The sequence below is a fragment of the Thalia democratica genome, chromosome 4, assembly GCF_965202585.1.
Source record: "Thalia democratica chromosome 4, ktThaDemo2.hap1.1, whole genome shotgun sequence".
NCBI lineage: Eukaryota > Metazoa > Chordata > Thaliacea > Salpida > Salpidae > Thalia > Thalia democratica.
In genome coordinates this window covers 81,157,122-81,179,442 of record NC_139168.1, presented here as the reverse complement: position 1 = coordinate 81,179,442, position 22,321 = coordinate 81,157,122, and the positions used below count along the sequence as shown (strand labels likewise).

Sequence of the window (22,321 nt, the reverse complement as noted above, 5' to 3'; positions counted from 1 at the left end):
GTTAAACTAAAATTCTCCTTATTTTCAAACACGTTATTACGTGTTAAGCAAACATTTTACAAGAAATCTAGCTCTTTCATTCGAAGCTAATAATACTTTTTTAGTTTGGCACGTACTTATAAATTTTGAAAATGATCAACTATAATTTTTAAAGCATATAGTAATGCCTCAAACATTTTAGTTAGCAAGAATTATTTTAATTAACAAAATAGTTTGTTATAGAAGCTTTATATTTATTTGTAGAAGAAATGTATACAACTTTGCAATTTTACATTACAAGCAGTATCAATTTTAGCAATTTAAGTTAAAAAACTATAAAAGTCTACAATTTTAAAATTATTTTAAATGTTTAAGTTGTTATAAAAACTTTAACTTTAAGTTTTTATGTGTTAAGTGAACATTTTACAAAAGTTTTAGCATTTGTATTCGTAACTAATAAAGCAACACCATCCAAACCTATTACAAAAACATTTCAATTATTCTAATATTTTTGTAATTCGCTAACTTAAACCTTTTTAGCCAGCATAGAAAAATTTTTTACTCTAACTTTTATACCATTTTTGGTTGAAGCAACATTAATATAAGTTTAACAAGTTTATTAATAACGCATTATTTCATTTATATAAACACTATCAGTTGAAATTGCACAAAAAACTTTCCGCTACGAAATACTTTTTACCAGAAACTTAACACTTCTATTGTTGGCCAATGAGGCAATTTGATTGTTTTCTTCTTTATTTGCAAAGTCATTAAAGAGAAAAAGCAAATAATGACGTTTTTTCATTATTACAATACCTACTGTAGTGTTTCTCCAAATACTAATTTGTGTGCATATAAAAGGTGTGAACTGGTATCATTTCATTAAGTGTTTTAAGTGCTTAGTGATAGAAGTTTGTACAGTCAATAGGTTAGTTTTTAGCTTAAAATTAAATGTATAAGTAGTTTTTAGAATAATTAGGTATAATTTTTATTTTGTATTTAGTTTGTATTTAGTAGCGTGAAAATATAAATAAAATCATATCATTTTAAAGTAGTATACTTTAAAGAAAGATGTTTATCAATATATAATAAGCATTAAATAAGTTTGTTTTCTTTATTAAAAAATTAATTATCTAATAAAGTGAGTTTTTAACGCACTTTTCTAATTAAACATTAGTATATTAGCATTATAATATAGGTCGATTTAGAAAATAAACTCAAGCATTTTTTATAAAAAATTGCTTTAAAAAATTAAGACAAACCACTATGAAGTACTTATTTAATTTAAAATAATTAAAAAATATTAAGTACTAGTTTTATTTGTTTGGTTGAAAACGCTATATTGCTAAGCTACAATAGAATAAGTACAGATATAAGTTAGCAAATTACTAGTTTACAACTACAACTTCTAATCAGTTTTTTTTTTTTCTGAGAACTTTTTTTTCAACGTAAGTATGGAAACATAAATATATAATAATATTAAACATATTACAGTTTTAATAAACGATTTTCTAACTTTGTACTAATCAGAACAGTTCATTAACAAAACAAACATATAGTGGTAAATGTTGGCAGTATATTATATTCTCTAATGTTCATTTTATAAGTATTACTAAATTTCACAGATTTTAATTAACAAACAAAAAAGCAATGGGCAACGCAGCAGGTGTTTTCTACGCGCTCACAATAATCTGTTGCTGGGGAGCTTTCGGGTTGGGAGTGAGTTCGGTGGGGGCCAAGAACTGGTCCTACATAGGTGGTACCTCTAAACAAGGACTGTGGGTCGCTTGTGTGAGCAATGACAACTGCGTGTCAATAAGTTAGTTTCGTATTTAATATATTTTTTTAGTTTTTGTTAGATATAAGTAAGTTATTTCTATATATCATTAACATAAATGTAAGAGATAGGCATCTATTAGTTACTTTTTATCTATTTAAATCTATTTTTCAGTTGTTGTTAGTTATGAATAAGATATTTCTATATTTTTATATAACATTAGTATAAATGTATAACCTGGGCTGAAAGAAATGTTTGAAACAATTATATAAAAAACTATTGGTGGTAGAGTTCTTCGGATTCTTAATCACTTGATGAAATGCTAACAAGTTTTCGGCAATCGGTTAATTTGGTATTTTTCTTTAAATACGAACTTGTAAAATAAATTTATTTATTTAGATACCATAAATACACTGCAAACATATATTTATGTGTATTGTCAGAGTGGTATGTACTTGAGTTTTTCAAATTTTGGTTACTTTTGTATGAGTTAGTATGAGTTCGTAAAACTTACATACCACAAGTATTAGTTATTATAAATTGTATTTAATGTTTTATACCTATCTACTATTGGTACTTGGTTAATTTATTTTTTATCTAGTGTTAAATACTAAGTAAATTATTATTTTATTATTATAAAACTAACTATATTAAAGATATATCATACATGAACTAGTTTCCAGTTCCCGAATAGTTAAGTTGATATTTATTAAGAATTGTAAATACTTATATACATATATATAATACATAAGTTTTAAAAATACTTGAAATTGGAAGCGTTCTTAAACTGTTTACGCTATCGGAAAATTGTTGTTGTAAAACGAGTATAAAATAGTTTAAGCAAAGTTACGGTGAAACAAAACAAAACGTTTTATTTTTAAACAACGAAAATTTTACGTGTCTCAAAATAATATTTCGGAAAAGTTCATGTTTGAACATGGTTTGTTATTACTTGGTTAAGCAAAAAAATTTCCTAGTACTTGTAAAAACATTACATAGTTTTTATCCAGATAAATATTTAGCATAAAAAAAATACAAACTAAATTTCGAAGTAGGTCTAGCAAAGCTTAAGTTAAAACAAGTTTATGTAATTTTATTTGGTTTGTTTTATTATATTTTGTTCAGTCTTACAATAATTTTTTACATTTAAAAGAAAGTTGTTATATCTGCGAAAACTTAACAAAGGCTAAGTACTTAATAAAACAGGAGATAGATAATGTTAAGCTTAATTGTTAAAAAATAAAGTTTAAAATCTCAAGAAGTGTTTAAACTACCCAAATAGTTTATACAACTGTTTGTCAGTAAAACTCAGTTTAAAGTTTACTTTAATCCTTTAAAATTTAGCTGAAATTAAAGAAGTTTAGACATGAATTAACGCAACGTTAATGTTATTTTAAAACGGGGACTGTTTTTATTTCTTTAAACCCCGATAACGATATCTCGGTTGCCATGGAAACGGCTTAACCAGGGTCGAGCTGTCGACAGGCTCAAGTTGGCAACAATGGGTTAGTATGCATTGTTCGACCCTAAGAAAGTAAACACAGTGACTACAAAACCTTTTGTCGTTTATAGCGAGCTTTATTTCACGGAACCAAAATGATTTATGTTCCTGTAAGAAGCAGCTTGCTTTTATTCAGCTTTATATTTTTAGAGTTTTCTTTGAAAATTATGTTTTGAATGTAAATAGTTTTGTTGTGTATTGTATATATACAACAGTTAAGGTTATGTAAATATTGTTTTACAGAAATAAAAAGTTGTTTTGTTGTTTAAGTTAAAGTATTCAAATTTCTGCACTAATATGTTTAATGATTTAGTTTACTAAAAAAAAAAGTTTCATTATTTCAATTTTTTTTTAATAAATAAAACAGAAAACTCTTTTTATTGTAACGTTAAGTTATAGAGCAAATATAAAACAAAATCTATTGCTTTTTTATACTTATTGTTCGTTTTGGAGGTTGTGGTTTTATAAGCAAATTTGACTAAAAATACTGTTTCGTTTTATTTAATTGTTTTACATCATAAACCTTACTACGATATCAAAAGTAATGTACAATATTAATAGTATTTGAAAGATAATCTAAACACATATAACTTTCCTTCTTAGTTTTTTGATTTGTACATTGAAAATTTTTTTTTATTTATGTTTTACTCTGATAAAAAATCAACGGTTGAGATTATTAGTTTTCAGTATTTTGGTAATATAAATACCAATTATAAACTTTAACAAAAGTGTAAGAATAGCCAACGAAGTGAATCAAAATAGTATACATTAAAAAAAGTTGTTTCAAACTTTATGCATGTTTTATATTAAATGAAAAAATTTTATTAAATTTATTTAAAACTTTTCGTTTGCTTTATTTGAGTTTAGTTTTTGGTTTTATATAGAATGAAAAATTTCTAGGTATAAAACTTTACATTGTGCTTTTTTATCAAGGTAAACATAAGATAAATATAAGAATATATCTAAAAACAATGTTTTAGTAGTTATAAAGTTAGAAAGTTTAAAAAGAATTTTTTGTGTTTTAGTCACATAGCAGATATTAAGTTTTACTTTAGTTATGTTTTATTTTTTTAAAACAACTAAGTTTACAATTAAGTTTCCAATAAGGTTTACAATACACCTAGCTAAAAAGCGTTATTTTGTGGTTTTAGAAGTTTAGGTGTTTTATAATTTTTTTACTAATTTTTTAATACATATACAGATATTTTAATTTTAAACAATTAACATTTATCTAACTACTTATTTAAACTATGACGCGTAACAGTCCAATAGTCTTATTTGTCATGGTCAAGTTCATTATATGGGGCGCTTTCGCCCTGGGACTGAAAGCTTGTCTGAGCAACTTGTGGACTTACACAAGCGACACTCAACATTTAGGTTTATGGAAAACTTGTACATCCACAGCTACTAGTAAAGACTGCGAAAGAATAGGTAGAAATATATTCGTATACATTAGAGGTTGAAACTTTACTAGTTTAACATAATTAATTGTGACAAAAGTATATAAAGATACTAAACTTTTTCATATAGCATTTACTTGTTTTTTAATACATTAAAACTGAATTGTTCTCTTTAGAATATATAAAAGTATTAATATACTAGTATCTATGAAAAACATTCAACTACTTAAACTAGTAAAAAAGTGAAACATTTGGTACATAAATCATTCTTAAGGCAATTAAGTGTTTTAATTGTTTACTTTATTCCACAAAAAGTATAAGAATGCTTAATATTCTCTTTAAAGCTGTTATCACTCTCGATGTTTTAAATGAGTTTGTTTGTTGTGTAAAAGTAGGTTGTTCTTATTTGTAATTTAACTCTAATAATAAACTAGACTTGAAATCATTTGTTTTAAGTTTATATGTGCTAAATAATTTCAATCGAGTACTAAAGAATATTTCAAAAAAGCACTATTTTATTGAAATTTGTTTAAATTATTAAACAAAGTTATTTTGGTGTACACGATGAAATAACTAATAGTAAGTACCATGCAATAGCGTATGTAACTACCTTGTAAAAGCATCCGAAAACATTAAGTTTAATGATTGTTAAAAACATATAATTATTGCTCTGTTTAAAATATAAAAACTTGCTAAAGCTGTTTGAATTTTTAAAAACTATTTTTAACTGGTCTTACATGACTAGCCATATAAGTTTATAGATATACTTTTTAATTAAAAACGTTAGTTGTTTTAAACGTAAAAATAGAACCTGGTGCTATTAATCAAATTTAAGACTTAACGAAATTCTAAATGAACTTGTGTTATTATTCTTTATGTAATTTAATCAACTTGATTTAAATATTTTCTACTTTATAACGATGACTAGGCAAAATCTCACTTGAAAGATAAATTTTAAAATATTTTTATAGCAATTAATTTAGGGCAAGGTAGACTTATCAATCATTACTTTCGATATTTAGCATAAAAATAACATCTATTCACACGCAAATTTTTATCATTTTAAGTTTTGGTTTTAATTATAGTAAATAGAATAATTTCAAAACCAACACAGCAAAATTGATTATTACAAAGTTTATAAAAATTTCAAGTTTTACTATTTAGTTGTTAAAGTATTTTATTAAACAGCTGATCCAAAAAATATATAACATGAAGGTAATATTTTGCTTTTACATAACATTTAGAATTCAAACAAAATTAACCTTTTCATAATTGTTTTCGCACATTTAGATCAATAAGTTTTTGTAAACTTACTTTTGTCTTACAAATATCTTTTCAAAATTTTACGAAACGCGAAGTTAAACAAAACACTCCTAATTTTATGTTACATTTGCTATTTATATTTAATATATCAAAAGAAAAGCTGTTTACTTAAAAAACTTAAAACAAATGAATGCTGTACAATAGTAACTAAAGTTTATATAACCTTTAAGGGACTAACAATATCTTTAAATTAAAAGTTACTACAAACTTAATAGTTTTGAAATTATGTATGTTTAGTATGTACGTTATTTTGTTAAAATTTACACTTTATAACGTTTTTTATAATATTGACTTTTTTATAAAACATAGCTTTATTATTTTGTAACGATCGTAATAAGAAATTTATTTATTTTAAAATAATATAAAAACGCTAGCGTTACATTCAACGCATTTATAGCAACTGTAGTAACTTAAAGACAACAATTTATTTTTTCAATTATCATTTTTAAAATGCTTATATAACCATAATCAATTTTATAATAAACAAAATCATTCTTCATTGCACACACAATGCAATAAGAGCGTAAAAATTATGCTAGCGAGTGAAAAATAATAATATAATTATTTATTTTAATAAAAAGGTAATAAAGTTTAACAAACTATAAATTATAGCTGCAAGCCATCAACGCAATAAAAGCGATGGTGATAATGTTATTTAAGTAAAAATATTAAGTGTATCTTTATAAACAAATAGTAATTAAAAATAATAAATTTAAAGGGTGATGGTATAAATTAAAGTTACAAAATAATTTCATAAACAAATATTAATTAAAAATTACAACTAAACAGACGCCAACGCCACTCTCAACGCCATCAGAGCGATGGTAATCATGGGAATCAGTTTCGCGTTTATCGGAACAAACCTGTTCTCAACCGGATATTGGAGGAAGGGAGCCATAAAAGCCGCACAGGCAGGAATCGGTTTCATTCACCTCGGAGGTTTGTTGTTACGTCACAATTTACTACATGAAACGTCATAATAAGTTTCATTCGCATTGTAGATTTGTTGTCACGTCATAATTAACTATGTAGTAATAAAAGCTGCTAAAGCTGAAATCGGTTTCATTTATTTTGGAGCTGTTTTACTTACTTTATATTGTACATTTATTCATTCCCGGAAGTAACCTGTAGCGTGTACAGTATTTTACTTTATAACTGACTTTTTTATTTTTTAAAGTCAAAGCATAACAAGCGGGAACGATTTCTTGTGACGTCATAATAAGTTATTTTTGCTTCACAACAATTTTTATATTACGTACATAATAAAAATGTGAAATTTTAAACTTCATACCAAGTTATAAATAGTTTTCTAGTTAGTTTGTCAACTAAGTATGTACACAAATATAAAGTAAAATTTATGATTTATTCTTAACAAATATTTCATCTAAAATAGTTATGTAACTTTGTTACGTTATAAAAAGTATTAAAAATCGTCACAAATATAATCATATTTATACAACCTGTTTGAAGGTGTTGTTGATTAATTGAAGAAGGCTTCAGTATCAAACTTCAGAAGAAGTTCGGTATTTTGTTTATTCGAGGTTAAAGTTTTACGCAACCGGTTATTTTGTTCAATATAAGCTTATATTTGCTTACTATACTGTAAAATATAAGCTAACAAACTTGTTTGTTGACGATTGGTTAACTTATAAAAAGGTTTTTGGTCAAGCTTTTGTTTGTATAACAAACCAATACCTGATTGTTTATTTAGGTTAAAGTTTAATAAGTTGGCAAAAACTATTTGTAATATGTTTTATTGACTAAACTCTTATCATCATTATTTAATTAACTTAACAATTTTTACATCACATAAAATTGTTTAGATAAAACAACTAAAGTCATTAACTTAGATTGCCAAGTAAGATAACTACTATATAAGAAACGAGTATTCTTAAAGATACTTTTCAAAACTGTAGTAACAGTTTTACTAAAAACTTAAAGTTAGCTTTGAACTTGAGTTTACTAAATCTCAAGTATCTAAATTCAACTTGGCGGAAAATAGTGCGTGACAGATTGTCAAATAAGATAAAAAGTGATAAAAGCTAAGTCATTTCATCAAACAAAATTTGTCGCTTTTGTTGGAATTCTTCTCTTTATAAATAACCCTATGTGCTAACAATAGCTTTTAAAGAAAGAATATAGTTGTCAATAATAAGTTGTGTAAGACTTAATTTAGTTGTACGTAGTTTTATGTGATGTAAAAATTGTTAAGTTAATTAAATAATGATGATAAGAGTTTAGTCAATAAAACATTTTACAAATAGTTTTTGCCAACTTATTAAACTTTAACCTAAATAAACTATTCATAAAGTAAAACTTAAGTATTCATCAGTTTTTTACAGTATTGTGTTAGAACTTCAAAGGCGTATTTTTCAAAGTTGACAAACCATGTATATAATGTTATTATATACCTTTTTATTTTTATAAATAAAGTATATATATTTATTACATTTATTAGTCATTTTCTACAACTGTTGGGCTGTGAGAATGTTAATTTTCATTGTAATATAGTAAAATTTGAAAATGTAACACACTTAAAATACAAAAAATCATAGTTCAACTTGTATTTTAACAATTTTACAGCCGTTTCTTAGACGCTTGAAATGATATTATTCATTAATAATTTGTTGTTACGAAAACGGATTAATTAGGGTTTTTCATTATGCTTAAATAATTTTGACTTAGTTTGTAAAATGTAGTTTTCAATATTTAATTAATGTTTGTTATTTTACACATTAAAAATATAACAACTACCTATAAGTACCTAATTTTACAACCAGTTATTTAATTGATTATTTTTACAGAAATTTGTTGAACTGTTGGAGTAATTTTGTTCACAGTAACAGTTGAAAAACAATATATTTAATATTAGTTTAATAATATTTTTAATACAAGCTTTCAGCGATTTGTTGGACGGTGGGTATGGTATTGTTCACGGTAACTTATGACGACACTAGTGTAGCTTGGGGGTATTAATATACTGTTAATTAGTACGTAATATATTACAGCTATTTGTTGGACGATTGGCATGATAATATTCACAGTCACTTATGACGACACAAATGTAGCTTGGGGGGATCCGTTGGCATTAAACACATAACTATTAAAAATAAATATATAATCATTTAATTAAACTTATGTTATTATTCTATTACAGCGATTTGTTGGACGGTGGGCATGATAATATTCACAGTCACTTATGACGACAATAATGTTGCTTGGGGGTACCCGTTCGCGTTCGGATGGGCGAACGTTGGACTCCTCAACATCGGAGGAGGATTGGCGCACGCCGGAGTGAGCAAGAGAAAGCAGCAGATCGATAGTTTGGCATAATAATATTTTGTTTTTATGAGTCTTTTTAGATACAGTTAAAACAAAACCAAGGAAAAAAAAAAGTTTAATTATTATATTACCAATATATTACCAATATATGTACGTTGAAAACAACATTACTAATTATTTTTTTCTTTTTATACTTTTTTTTTTTAATTTATAAGTTGTTAAAGATTTTTTGAGAAAAACAAAAAAAAAAAATTACTATATTTTATGGTTTTGACATATTTTTACTTCTTACTACCTTTTTGGATAAAAAGTGTGCAAGCTTTATTTTTTCTATTTTATTGTAATCTAACAAATTATTGAACTTGGCTGTTTTATCTTATTAAAAAAAATACTTTATTAGTATACTTTTTATGCAAATATTAATTTCTTTAGAAATATTTTCAAAACTGTCAATAATGTATTATAAAAACGTTTTTTATTGTTGTTTCAAACAAATTCTATTTCAAAAAAATATTAATTTACTTTTACAAAATCTTTTACTCAAATTATTTTCGTAAAAATGATAAAGAATATTTTGCTTTGAATTATAGATAAAGCACTATTAATATGTAACCAGTCTAACGCTTAAACAGCTATGGCTCTAACGTCTTAGTTTTAGAACTGCTTATTCTATACAATACTTCCTAACCTGTTTTTTACTAAAGCCTCAATGTTTTTTATGTGTCTTAATAAACATTTCAAACTCAAAAAAAATTGTTCTTTTATAACTAACTTAAAGTTTTTGGTGTGCTTCTAAAGGTAAGAGTAGTTTGTCACAAGTAGCTTATTAGTTTAATAGTTATGAACGTTAGTTAACATAAATGAAACTATACCCACTATTGGAATTTTTCTTTAAAGCAATTGTTACTGCTTAGAATATAAAGTGTTAGTTATGAAAATTTAGTTAAAAATTTACGTCACATTATGTAAACAATTAAAGAGAAGCATATGTCATGTTTTAAATAACTAGATTTATAAAACTTAAAAATTTGAAAATTAAAAATTAACAATTAACTTTTAGTTGATAATTCTAGTTAACATATTTGATTCTCATGAGCTATTTTTTATGCACAAAGTAAATTAAAAAAAATCTCAATTTCTCTTTTCATAACTTTTTTATAGTTTTCTTTAAACTAATGTAAACTAGTTTTTTTCAATCCACTTAAAGTTACTAACTCCATAAAGAAATACTTTTAAATTTTTAATTATTTAAACTGCTAATTTTAAGAGTATCAAAAAAACCCTTATCAATTATTAAATACTTGAAAAATCATATTTACTTATCAAAACAAATATAGCATTAAAAACGATTTTGTCAACATATCTTTAAATCTAGAAAGTTTAAGATATAGATGAATTTCTTTAAAACAAAAACTTTATAATTATTTTAATATTTTGATTTGTTTTATATTTTATAGATTTTAATATTGAGCAACTTGACAAAACTATGCCACAATTACTCAACAATTATTTCCAAAAATTATAATACTTATAGAACAAGCATATTAGAAACATTGTAAAAGTTGTAAATGAACCTCTGCAGAAAAATTAAGATAAGTTTTAAATTAATAAAATATGAGTTTATTCTTTTAAGTATTTATTTTACAAACTAAATTTTGGTCAAAGTGCTAAAAAATAAACTTGTCAGTACATAAACAAAATATGACCGAAACTTAGTTTGTAAAATAAATTCTTGAAAGAATAAATTCATTATTTTTTCTTTAGTTTTTGAAATCTCTTTATTTGTTTTCTTAAAACCAAAACATATAATATTAAAAAATGTATATAAACTAAATATTTGTGCTATGTTCATTCTGTTTATTATTTCGTAATAGAGTAGTAGAGTTTATAAGTTTTTAAATTTAATTGCTTAAAAAACAAAAGTTCAAGATTTTTTGTTTTGTTTTATAAAACTGTTTATTTTTTTAATCAAATTACTACTTCACTAAAAATTATTTTCTAAGTAAATAATAAAAACAACTCGCAATTGCATTAAATTGAAAACAAAAGCAAATAAAAAAACAAATAAGTTATATTTCTAGAAATATTTTAAAACTAAGTGACAAATTAAATCTTTATTAGTAAACAAGGTACCAATGATGGCTTTTTTTTTAAGTTCGGATTTTAAAGACTTTTAGTTTTAGTAATTTTATAGTGGATTTTCAAAAAGTTAATAAACTTAAACTTTGAGTTTTTTGTTGTATTTTCCAATAATATAAATTTATTCAAAATGCAATAAAAAAATTTTGGCAATGTATTTTTATTATAAAGAAACGAAACTACAAGTTTAACTTCGTAAGTTTTTCAATAGTAACTCAAATATTTTTGGATACCCTCGATTAAATATTAACTTTAGTATAATTATCGAAAACACAATTTTGAAGAAAAGAAAAATGCTTATACCTTCCAAGCTCTTTTAGTAAAAAAACTTGAGCATGCCATATTATTAATTTATATGAATTCAGTTAAATTTACTTTAACTTTATACTGATAAGTTTTATTGTAGTTAACTGTATTTTTTTTCAGCTCTACTTGTCAATGATAACTTAACTTTACAAGATTTTCAAAATATAATTTAAACAAACTTATTGCTCTACTATATAATTTTTTTTAATTGCGTTTTTAAACGATAGCAAAAAACATTTAAACTCTACTGTTTGTGGATAGTTTTTGGTCTTGCTACTATATTTTGTATGCAACTCTTGTTGTAAAAAATAATGATTAGAATATAAATGGACTAATTGATCCTAACATTTATATAAGCTAAAAACTGCTTTTTTCATGAAATTGTCAAACAAATAATTAATTTTACAAAAAATATCTCATCACTTTTATTCATAAATAGAAACTCTGAAGTTACCAAAATCAATTTAAAATTACATTCTTCTGCCTGTATTAATATAGTTATTCTTAAAAGACAAGAGTATCTTAACAAAGTTCTCAATTGTTTTATAAATTCTAAAATATTTTTAAAACTTTAAAGTAAAAAAGTCAGTATAAGTTTTAGAAAACTATAAACAGAGATAGCAGATAGCAATAAAAAGTATCTTTAATTACATAACTTAATTTAAAATTAAGAATTAGTTCTTTTGGTTTAGAAAGCATGTGTTTATGAAAATTAAATTTGCATAAAATACTAGTATTAAAATCAAGTATTCAAAAATATTTGACGCAAGTTTTATAAAGAATGCTTTTAAATTCAGACCAGGGGCGTAGCGTGGGAAGTGACACTGGCGCATGCGTGCCACCCAAAAAAAGAAAAGAAGTAAAAAAAAAGGAATGTAATATCTATATCGTTTATTGTTTACTTTTTCTGCTTTTTATGCTAAATAAATGCCAAGACTACTGCTAGTTTTCTGATCTTTATTTTTGTGAACATACAAGAAAGAGCGTGTCGGCCTATGAGAAATAAACTTTGTTTGTGATTTTTTTTAAGCAAATACAATCAGATGAATTAAAGTTAAAAAGTATACTTTTAAATATTTTACAAAGTTGTAACAAGTTGTAATAACAGTTATAAAGTTAGTCTACTTTACCTTCTGTGTAACTTTATTTAAGTTATGTGCAATGAGGTGTTGTAATTACTGTTGTACTGTATATTAAAGAGATTGATATTTTTTTCGTAAATAAAATAGATACTTTTGTTTTATTGTATATTAATTTTTAAAGATATAAAATTTACTGTAGGTAGTAAAAACATTTTTTATTTAGTAAGTTTACATTTGTGCAAGTATAAGTAATTTTAATGAAATTTATACTTTTTTTTATTTGTTAAATTTTGTAATATATAAGTATTTTTTTAAACAGTTACTTTGAACTTATTTTACTCAATGAGTTTAGTTCAATTATAATATCTATAAAAAGATCTTCTTATAGCTAATTACAAAAGTCTTAATTTAGGGGATTTTTTGAGAAAAAAATTTGCGCACCCCCTGATCAAAATATCTCTTAAAAAGAAATAATATAGCGTCAAATGTTTCGGAGAGTCGCTGGTCGTAAACAACATGCGTAAATCTATTTACGATCACCTGTATGAATGTTTATTGTGTCAAAACTTAAACATCAAATAAAGCTTCAAAGTTCTTAAAGGTGTAATTTGGTGAATTATCTAGCTTTGAATCGATACTAATCGGTTAGAAAAACTGAAAACAAAAACACAAGCAGCGACAAATGACAATTGATTAACTTACCTTTGATTTTAAATTCAATTTTAATGGCTTTTTTATATAACCTTTGATATATTTGTTATAATCAATAAAAAATTAAAGCTTTAAAAGTCTTCTAAACTAAAGTTTTACTTTTTGTTAACCTTTAGATAAGGTATTAAGTAATCTAAAAGTTTTAAGGGCAAATAAATACATAAAAAAATTGTTCAGTTTTCAGGTTATATAGTTATAAATAGATATAATTGTTTTTTAATTTTTAGACTTTTACGTTAGGTTTTGTAAATTAAAGGTATTTTAGACTTTGTATAACAAATAATACATTTATTAATAAAATTTTTAGTAAGTTTTATAATCATATATTTTTAAAAAGTATTTTGCTTAAAAAAAACAATTATTTAAAGGTTCCTCGATAATATTTTAATGGCAAGCATTTTTATAAAACTCAAAATTATACTTTAATGCCAGTTAAGTGTTGTGTTTATGCCATGACTTTGTTTGCTTTCAAAACAACCATTTCAATTACGACCATTTTAGTTAGAACAACACAGCTGATGTAGTTATAAACCAGTTAAATGGTTGAATGGTTAAAAATTTGCTCATAACAGTGTGTCAAAGTTTATAATAATTCAAGTTCACCATTTAATGGTGTCTAGACAACCCCTGACTGACATGGGTTCCTGTAATGAAACAACCAAAATAGTCTATTGTCCAACTTTGATAATAATAATGCTATTATTATTTTTCCTAATATACTATTAACTAAATTATAAGCTATTTTAACTTATTTTTGATCTATGACATACAAAATAAAATTAAATAATACATGAATATTTTAGTAGAATTAGTAGAATTAAATATAATATTATAATAAATAGTGTTTTGTTAAAAATTTATTGGTTTAGGTTATCATATTTTGTCTACTGGAGTTAAACTCAAGACAAGCAATACAAATTTAAGCACAAATGTAGTCAATGTAGTTTAAAAACCTTATTGTATTAAAACTTACAAACAAACTATAAATAAGATAATGTTCTTCATTTTGTTTAAAATTTAATGTTTATATCAGTTAAAGTGAGCTGACACATTGCTACAAAAAAATAAGTTAATGAATATTTAAAATAACAGTTAAAAGCATTATTAAAATTCTAAAGTAACAGTTTTCCTTTTATTATTAGTAACATATCCTGAAAATTTGAAGAAGATTGCTTGAAAAATGAAGGAGGAGATAGATTTTTAGTGAATTTTTAAATTTCTGAGAAAATTGACCCCAAAAAATTTTTGTTCCATACGTTTGTATCGGAAACTTTTTATAAAAAATAAAATATCTTAAAAGTTAAATGATTTTTTTGAATTCTATAAAAACATGTTTGTAGTTTGTATTTAAAGCTTTCATATAAAAGACAAAGTTAATTTTTGTAAAAAAACATGTTGAACCCCCCTATGGCCTTAACAGTTCTACATGTTTGAAGCTTTATTTGCTGTTAAAATATTTGAGAAAATAAAATATGTTTCAAAAAATTATATCTAGTGTTAGCCAGTTGTGTGCAACTTAACTAAAATAACTTTTTTGCATATTTATCTAAATTTTAGTCTTTTTTGATCAGTACAAAACTGAAGTTAACAAAATCAATGAGTTTTTGTATCTTGCTGTGTCTGAAATAAATAGCTAATGTTAAAACCTAAAAGTTAAAGACTATGGATCATTTTGTGATTAAGTTCATTAGGAATCTTTATCAGTATTCTTTGAAATTATAACAAACAAAAAATAAACTTTAAACGTTAAATTTATTAAAAATAACTAGTTTTTGGCTCTTTTGTATATAAGGCTTCTGCTATTTCGAATAGATATAAATAATAATGATATTAAATTAAAATATGCAAAAAAAATACATGGCTTATTTGTTTGGTACATAACATCAAATACAGTTTTGTAAATTCAATACAATCACTGTGGTATGAAATTACAACTTATTTATATTTAATAAAACTAAGTTCAACAATATTTTGCAACTGTACAAATTTGTTTTATACAGTATTTGATTAAAGTTTAGTATTAAAAATAAGCGACATAATATACAAAGTACAAAATTTAAAAAAATAGTTTAGCCTCCAAAATGTTAAAATTTTTTTAATTTTATACTGTTTTTTTACTGAACTTAAATTATTTATTTTGTATTATTATCAGGAATAATTTTTATACATTGCACAAAATAAAATAAGGTAAAAATTATAAGTAAAAACTTATTCTATTGCTCAAATTTTATATTAAACTTAAGAATGAAATTAATCTGTACAAAAATAGTTTAATTAGTTATTACTAGTCTGATTTTTCCTAGTTTAATTGTTTATTTTCTTTTATAAATAACATTGTTTTATTAAAGTTGGATTTTATTGTTAACTTTATTTGTGTAACTTATATGTTTTTATAAAATTAAATTTATTAAAACAAGACCAAGTTTGTTATGTTTAGTTGTATACTAAATTTTTAATGTTATTGTAGTTTAATATAATACAAAACTTAAATATTAGTTAAATTAATGTGTGTATGTAATCTTACAAAAAGAGTGTTTTAATTTTTTTTATATTTCTTTAGTTCAAGGTTTTTTTTTAATATTTTCATGTTGATCTAGTTTTTATTGAAACTAATTTTTATTAGAAAAAGTTTTAAACTGTCATATATTACTAAAATTTAGTTAAGTCCAAAGATCAGTTAAATTTAAATTTAACAAAGATTAATTGCACAATGAAACATTATCTTGATTGTAATAAAAATCATTTTTGTTTTAACTTTTCAAGTAATAAAATGCAGTATAAGATTATAAACTATTTTATAAATTTTAGCTTTTGTGAACATCACTTACTTTGTTCTTAATTTAAGATTGTTGCTTATTAGCACAAATTATTTAAATCTTGAAAAACTTATGAATGAAGTTATATAATCAAAAAGTTTTAATTAAACTGTAGACATAAAGGTATGTTTGAAAAATGTTCACTATATAATTGTTTTATTGAATTTATGCAAGTCACTGAACACCATTTAAAATGGTAAAACCAATGAATTAAGAAAATTGCATTTCATTTAAGTTAAGTAATTATAAAACTTTCCAGTCATAAAGTACCATTTAAAATAGTTCAACTAGTAATAGAATAGTTTTTCAGAATCTTAAGTAGATATATGCCAGTCACAAAAGACCATTTGAAATGGTGGAACCGACAGTAGATCTGGGTGGCTTCAACATCCACGATTTTGATCAGACTCAAGTCACGGTTGAGCAGAGCAGCGATCAAAATGTGGTGACCACAACCCAAGCTAAAGATCTTATGGCTGGTGACAAAATTCCTGTTGACAGGTTTCTTTTAAAATGATTACGTTCTGTAATTTGTTAAATGTAGCTTTTTTTTTTTGATACCTACTCTAAACAATAAAAAACAGTTAATAAAAATTACTTTATCTCATGGCTGGTGACAAGATTCCTGTTGACAGGTTTCTTTTAAAATGATTACGTTCTGTAATTTGTTAAGTGTAGCTTTTATTTTTTTGATATCTACTCCTAACAATAAAAAATTCTTAATAAAAATTACTTTATCTCATGGCTGCTGATCCCTGTTGATAGGTTAATATTTAAAAAATAATAATATCTTTCATTATATACGACAATTTGTTGTATGTTTGAAAGTTGTTGTAGTCTGTTATTTATTATGGCCATTGGGGGTTTATGCTGTTTTTCACATAGAAATTTTATTTGAAAGTTTTTTGACTTTGCATTTTACCATTTTTACAAGTTTAAATTAGTTTTTGAGATATGAAGGTACAAAGTCAGGGAGTTCAATAGGTTCCATATGGAAGGACCAAAGTTAAAAGGCCAAAAACTATTTTTTTAAAAGTAGGTTTTTACTACAATTTTAAAGCAGTTATTCCTAAATTTTCTCAGATTAATCTTAAATTAATGTTATACAATCCTATTCTAAACGTATTTGACATGTTGTGTAAAAAATAGTAATCATAAGAATAAAGATTTATTTTTTTGTCATAGAATTCAAATTTTATTTTTTGTTATAATAGGACTTTTTTTATAAATGCAAGGAACATTTTCTATAAACTTAAGGCACCAATAAATAAAAGTATAAATAAGTAATGTGTTAGCAAGTTTTAGAAATCAAGTTGTGTCCTATTTTTACTAGAGTTAAAATATAGTTTTATTGAATTTTAAGTAATTGATAAATTATATAAAGTAGATATGATATTTTTAGAACTAACATTGAGTTATGGTTTTTACCAACAAATTATAAATGATATTTAGTATTAAGTTTTTTAAATTATTTTTGGTATTTAAGTTTTGATTTTTGCTGTTCAAACTATTACCAACTGAATATGGTTATATAAGAAACTTTATAGTATTGCAATTAACTAATATTACAATTAATTAATTTACAAAAACTACTTTTTATGGTTTATATATATTACTATAGTTCAAACTATACATCCATGAAAGATGGTTTAAAAATAATATTGATATTTTACTTGTATATATTTTTGGCAGTTCAATCTACATATGATGGTTATATAAGGCACACTATATTATTATTAATAATAAAAAAATTACCTGCTTTTTTTACTGTTCGAAATGTGCATCTACAGAAGATGGTTTTATAAGAGATAGAACTAAGATACTTAAACTTTCTACCATTTTTATTATTTAAATTGATTTATTTTTACAGTTCAAACTATGCCACAGATGATGGTTATATAAGACATACAATCATGCCAGAAGACGATAGAGTATGTTTTTGTTATATCTATCAAACATTTATTGTTTAATTAATTTTATAAATGTGGGTTTAAGAAAATATAAGTTTTATATTTCAAATAAATAATAATTATTTGAAATTCATACAAAGTTATATAGTTTAGTTTGCACATACAACTTTACTAATTGGTCTGTTTTAAAATATTTAATTAAAACTTTGAACTTTTTTTGATACAATTATATCAATTTTAAAACTTACTTTATAAACATAAACTTATAACTAAGTTAATGCTAAAATATTTATATAAACACTTATTACTGTTTGTGTTAGTTTTTACACTTATAATCAAACAAATAACCTTTAAGGTTTTGTAAATTTTTAAACAAAAAAAACTTTTAAACTTGCATATAAATTTTAAATATCTTAGACATAAACAAAAATATTTAATATTTTTATCATACAATCAACTAACAAAGTATTTTGTAATTTTATCACTGAAGTTGTCCTCTTAAGTGATGATACAATTTTCACCTGGAAATATTTTTTAATACAAACAAATAACACAATAATTAAGTAATATGCTGTGGATATAAACAACTAACTAAATATTTTTGTAATTTTACCACTGAAGTTGTCCTCTCAGGTGATGATACAATTTTCGCCTGGAAATACGGTTCAGATGCCAACTGAGGGTAACATTGGTGGAGCAACAATTACCATGGAAGCTACCGATGTTAATACCAGGAAAACTCTTAAGAAATTCAAGTTGGTTTTGTATGATTTTTTTTTATATATGTAAAATTATTTTGAATACTGCTACAATTACTATTGAAGCTACTGATGAAAGTGCAAGAAAACTGAAAAAAAAAAACCAAGTAGTTTGTTTTGTATATAATAAATATAAATTATGTTCTTAAAATATTATAAATAGGGAGGTAACTTATGTTTACACCTGGAAGAATTATTTGTAATATATGTAAACATACAATATTTTATTTAAAAGTTATTACTAAGGTACTGCATTTAATACTTAAAAAACAGTGGGAAATTTGAAGTCTATTATTTAAAACTTATTTAAAATACACTATATTTTACAAATATTTTTGATATAAAATTACTGATGTTAATAGATTGTGAAAAACTTCAAGTAGGTTGTTTAATAAGGCAAGGTGACTTTGCATATATTGCTTTGAAAACTGATGATTTAAATCTAGTTAAAAATATTATATAACTATTTAGGTGATTAACTTGTGATGACTTTTATCTGACTTTTATTTGACAAAAGCTTCCTTTTATAATTGAGGGGATATCATAGTTTTCCTAAAAAGTTCAAGTTATTTTATTATATACAAATAATACCATATATTGAATAAAAATTATTACTAAGGTACTGGTTATAATACTTTAAAAACAGTGGGAAAATTCAGGTTTATTAACATATTTAAAATACTCTATGCTTTACAAGTATTTTTGATGTAAATGTACTGATGTTGATAGTATAAAGATTGTGAAGAACTTCAAGTAGGTTCTTTAATAAGGCAAGGTTGACATTGCATAATTTGCATTGGAAGCTAATGATTTAAATGTAATTAAAAATGTTATATAACTATTTAGGTGGTTTATTTGTGATGACTTTAATCTGACTTTTATCCCACAAAAGCTTCCTTTTATAATTGAGGGCATACCATAGTTTTCCTAAATAAATATATTTATAAGACCACTGTGTAAAAAAAAGCTAAAAATAGAACATCTGGTTAATATTTAAGGTGTTTCTTTGTTATTACAAAAGATTATATGTGGTTGAAATGTTTAATCAAATGTGTCAATAATGTTTTATCTCAGAAAAAAAGTACAAATGCTTTAAAACAATTTGTTATTAAGGGCATAAAAGGTCTAACTTATTTTTTGTACTATTTTATTTTTAAAAATTAATTTTAACTATTAGAACTTTTTTGCTGCTTAACAAAGTCCAAAGCAATTTTTGAGATTTTGGGTGGGTGAATTGCTGATGGAAGGCTGAAACTAATGAAGTGAAAAAAGACTGTTTTACTATTTTCTCTTTCACTTTTTAACAAGTTTTCTTTTAATTTTTAGAGTGAATCCGTTGCTAATATTTAATTTTATAGGTGTTGATTTTAAAAATATTTTTTCATAATTTTTTAAGTTTCTTTTTTTTATTTTTATAAATTTTAAATTTAAATTTGTTTTTATTTTTTTTTTAATTCTTTGAATTATATATGAAATTTCTGTTGAAAATGTAAGATCACTAGCTTAAAAGATTGAAATTTAAATGGAGTTTTAGTGATTTTTTAATTTATGAGAAAATGAAAACAAAAGTTATTGTCCGTATGTATCTATTTGAAACTTTTTACTAGAACTTCTACTACCATAATAATTATACATCAACATTTGTTAAAGTTTTTGTTTTTTATACCAAATGACTCATAGTTTGTACCTTAAACTTTTATAGAAGACCCATAGTAAATTAAAAAAAAATTGTACTTGCCCAAGTATGCTTATAAAGCTTTTTATTTTGTGTTTTTTTATAGCAGTTATTTTAAATTATAAAATGAAAACTTGATATGTTACAATACACTAAAAAACTCATTTAAAGTTTACTATTTTATATACATATGATTGTGCATAAACTATTGCTAGCTTAAGTTTATTTGTCTTATTTAAATTAAAATAAAAAATTTTTTTAATACAATTTAAATTTATAATAGATATGAAAATACTGTATATAGTATAATGGTATTATATAATAAATTAAATTTATAGATGTGATTACATTAGTTGTAATAGAGAATCTACAATTTATGTATTTTGTTTTCATATAATAAGTTATAAAAAATAATCTACAAATGTGATTACACTAGATGTGATAGATAATACACAATTTATGTGTATGTAAATACATATATCATATTTATATTGTTTTCAGATGTGACTGCACTGGTTGTAATAGAGAATCTACAATTTATGTATTTTTTTATCATATAAAAAACTATAAAAAATAATCTACAGATGTGATTACACTGGATGTAATAGAGAATACACAATTTATGTGTATGTAAATATATATATCATATTTATTTTTTACAGATGTGACTACACTGGATGTAATAGAAAATACACAATTTATTTACACAGATAAAGTTTTAAGCTATTTTATTTTACAGATGTGATTACACTGGATGTAATAGAGAATACACAGCTAATGTGTATATAAATATATCATTTTTATATTGTTTTCAGATGTGACTACACTGGATGTAATAGAGAATACACAACCGCTGGGAATTTGAAATCTCATCAGAAAACACACAGAGGAGAATACTCATTTGTTTGTACCCAGGTTTGTTAGTTTGATTAAAATATAGCCATGAGACTGTTTCTAAGAAATTAATTAAATAATTAATCACAAAAAACTTTTTTTAAGTTTAAAATCAAGGTTGAATTAGCTTTGAAAAAATAATGATCAGTTATATTTATTTAAAAAATAGTTAATTAATAAGTAAATTTTCAGCAATACCTTTACATTCTAAGACAGTTTCTCATTGTTTGTTAAAATACCTTTACATTCTAAGACAGTTGGGAATATTTGTTTAAGTGTTTATTAGCCTCTGTTAATAGATAACTATAAGGTTTTTATGTAGAAATGGTGTGTAATTCTATGCTAAAAGGTCCACATTGTATATGTGCAAACTATCTTGGAACGTTAACAAAATAGTTGCAAACAACAATTTGCAAAGTACTCAGTTTATGCAGATGAGAGGCACGTTTCTCTGTGTTAAACTAATAAGACAGAGAAACATGCGTTAGTTTTAACAAAAATGAGTACTTAGCAAATCATTGTATACACCAACATACTTGTTTAGTTAAGGTCTCCATTACCAAACATCATGACCAAATATTTGTTATTATGAATCGTTAAATTATTGTTAATACATTATTATAAATTAACAGGAAGGCTGTGGAAAGGCATTTCTAACAAGTTACAGTTTAAAAGTGCACGTAAGAGTCCATACCAAGGAAAAACCTTACCATTGCTCTGTGAAAGACTGCTCTAAAGCTTTCAACACTTTGTACAGGTTATTATTAT

The 22,321-nt window shown here is 23.9% G+C and overlaps 2 protein-coding genes across 3 annotated transcripts in view; both read left to right on the top strand.

Moving 5' to 3' along the window:
* Nucleotides 1-875: 875 nt before the first annotated feature.
* On the top strand, nt 876-9,974 carry LOC145834827 (uncharacterized). 2 transcript variants are annotated; one of them, XM_082942338.1, is made up of 4 exons: nt 876-907; nt 1,605-1,798; nt 6,770-6,919; nt 9,138-9,974. In XM_082942338.1, the coding sequence occupies exons 2-4, from the start codon at nt 1,630-1,632 to the stop codon at nt 9,311-9,313; spliced, it is 495 nt and encodes a 164-aa protein (XP_082798464.1). In that variant the 5' UTR covers nt 876-907; nt 1,605-1,629; the 3' UTR covers nt 9,314-9,974. The 2 variants fall into 2 exon arrangements, with proteins under 2 accessions (XP_082798464.1, XP_082798462.1); XM_082942336.1 differs by lacking the exons at nt 876-907; nt 1,605-1,798 and adding an exon at nt 4,468-4,688.
* Nucleotides 9,975-16,630: 6,656 nt separating this feature from the next.
* The window catches only part of LOC145834263 (uncharacterized), a 39,731-nt gene continuing 34,040 nt past the window's right edge, over nt 16,631-22,321 (top strand). Inside the window, exons 1-5 of the mRNA XM_082941645.1 lie at nt 16,631-16,817; nt 18,187-18,247; nt 18,860-18,981; nt 21,475-21,574; nt 22,186-22,310. Coding sequence (XP_082797771.1) covers nt 16,669-16,817; nt 18,187-18,247; nt 18,860-18,981; nt 21,475-21,574; nt 22,186-22,310 — 557 coding nt within the window. The 5' untranslated portion in view covers nt 16,631-16,668. The remainder of the gene's footprint in view (nt 16,818-18,186; nt 18,248-18,859; nt 18,982-21,474; nt 21,575-22,185; nt 22,311-22,321) is intronic.

Excerpts from the sequence above, each read along its gene's own strand:
- LOC145834827 (XM_082942336.1), top strand. The coding sequence starts at position 4,508 with ATGACGCGTAACAGTCCAATAGTCTTATTTGTCATGGTCAAGTTCATT. Across the intron at positions 4,689-6,769 it reads TAAAGACTGCGAAAGAATAG|ACGCCAACGCCACTCTCAAC; the intron begins GTAGAAATATAT and ends ACAACTAAACAG. Across the intron at positions 6,920-9,137 it reads CGGTTTCATTCACCTCGGAG|CGATTTGTTGGACGGTGGGC; the intron begins GTTTGTTGTTAC and ends ATTCTATTACAG.